The sequence below is a fragment of the Cyprinodon variegatus genome, unplaced genomic scaffold (genome assembly GCF_000732505.1).
Source record: "Cyprinodon variegatus isolate N-32 unplaced genomic scaffold, C_variegatus-1.0 Scaffold303, whole genome shotgun sequence".
Taxonomy (NCBI): Eukaryota; Metazoa; Chordata; class Actinopteri; order Cyprinodontiformes; family Cyprinodontidae; genus Cyprinodon; species Cyprinodon variegatus.
The window spans coordinates 651,905-653,862 of NW_015150756.1; the positions used below are offsets into that span (position 1 = coordinate 651,905).

Here is a 1,958-nt window from a genome sequence, read left to right on the forward strand (position 1 = left end):
CTCCCGTCTATCTGGCTGCAGTGCTGGAATACCTGACTGCTGAGATCCTGGAGTTGGCTGGAAACGCTGCTCGTGATAACAAGAAGACCAGGATCATCCCCCGCCATCTGCAGCTGGCTGTCCGCAACGACGAGGAGCTCAACAAACTGCTTGGCGGAGTCACCATCGCTCAGGGCGGTGTTCTTCCTAACATCCAGGCTGTGTTGCTGCCCAAGAAAACCGAGAAACCAGCAAAGAAGTAAAACTGCAGCCTCTCTAAAACAAACCAACGGCTCTTTTAAGAGCCACCCAAATCTGATTAATGAGCGGGATTTACTGTCATAATATATTCACACTTAGATGGGTACTAAATAAGAACAGAAATAAGTTTGGAATCCCAGTGTCTGATCTAAAATGTCAATCTAAAAACATATAAGGAAACGTGAGGAAGCATACATCCCACACATAACAGATGTTCATATCCCCTGAAACAAATATATTTCAAAGAATTTACAACATGAGCTCCGTTCATAAGTGCAGGTTTGTTAAATACATGCCTAATTTTCAAGGGATGTTTGAGAAAGATGCAAAACGATGTCCTTTTGATATCCTTGGGTTTTATTTATAGATATTTTATATTTTTGCTTTATTCTACAACGGCTCTTTTAAGAGCCACTCACATTTCTTAAGATGATTCCTGATTTTCAATATTATTGGAAACGATTTTTCAGAATAGAAAATCCCTGTATTGTCAAATGATGGGGAAATTCTATTACAGCAGCAGAAAGATTATAGCAAATGTGCTCACACCAACGTGGCCATTTAGTGTATAAAAATAAAATGCTTGATAAAGCTGATTTAATTTTATATAAAAATGACAGCTGGATTTAAATTCATTTTGTTTATTGCTTTTATCTTAGCATGAGAAATGCTAATACAAAGTCACATCGGTTCATTAGTGACTATGGTCTTTGAAAATGAACTATAATTTTGTATCATTAGGTTAAACCTGTTATCCACACTTTAATTCTTTTTATTTGAAAATCTTCAGACTATTATTACTGGCATGCTGTATTTTTTATTTTCTTATTTCAACTAAATGTGTGGCTCTTTTATTCTATTATAGGTTATTGTATAACTCATATTTTGTGATCCAATATTTTGGATGGAGTGTTTTTTTTTTTTTTTAGGAAAAACTTTATTTTCACATTCCCTTTTTCTGACACTCATTTTCCCACCTCCACCAGATAGCAGCATCTGCTAACGTCCTCCATGTTATTGCTAGTCCATTTCACTGTTATAAGCAGCTTCTTTCACTGTAGTAAGCAACAAAATCTCATTTTCTATACACTGCTTACATAACGCATAATGCTTACGTACCCTATGCTCAAGTTATATATATTTTTCTGTTTGTCATTTTATCTCTGTCTTAGATGATTAGATTTTGTTGAGTCAGATCCTGTAGGAAAATGTAGCCAACTAAACCCAATGCATTAATCCATTGATAAAATAAATATTTTATTGCTGTACCTTGTTCTCTAGTAACCACAAACAGGCAAAGGAGTTGGAAGGCAACCAGACTTTCTCTCAGTCGTTGAAGACTTTTATTTAGGAGTCTTATATTTAAGCAGCATGGAGGTTCATTCCAATGCAGATCTTCTTTGTTCTTCTTGATTGTTAGAGCTTTCTATTGTGCATCAGCTGTTTATGAACATTTTCATTCCTTGATGACAGAGGCAGGGGGCTAATAGATAAAAACAGAAATGCTCAGATCATTTCTTACTGTGATGCTACAACAGGAGCACACTAACAAGCATTATAACTCCCATCTCTCCTCTCACATACACACAGAACCAGCAAGAGTCTCATTGAGGACCAATAGCTGCTCTAACCTTCCGAGCATGTAAACCAATCAGAGACAGGGTACAGCACAGACTCTTTTACATACACCCTGTATGTAATCACTTGTCTCCTCCTCC

The 1,958-nt window shown here is 36.7% G+C and overlaps 2 protein-coding genes across 3 annotated transcripts in view; one reads left to right on the forward strand and one right to left on the reverse strand.

The window, feature by feature from the left end:
* The window catches only part of LOC107090619 (histone H2A-like), a 30,948-nt gene extending 30,683 nt beyond the window's left edge, over positions 1-265 (forward strand). Inside the window, exon 2 of the mRNA XM_015384114.1 lies at positions 1-265. Within this exon, the coding sequence (XP_015239600.1) occupies positions 1-242 (242 nt within the window). The 3' untranslated portion in view covers positions 243-265.
* Positions 1-1,958, reverse strand: part of LOC107090620 (histone H2A-like) — a 665,777-nt gene that overhangs the window by 649,696 nt on the left and 14,123 nt on the right. The window lies entirely within an intron of this gene.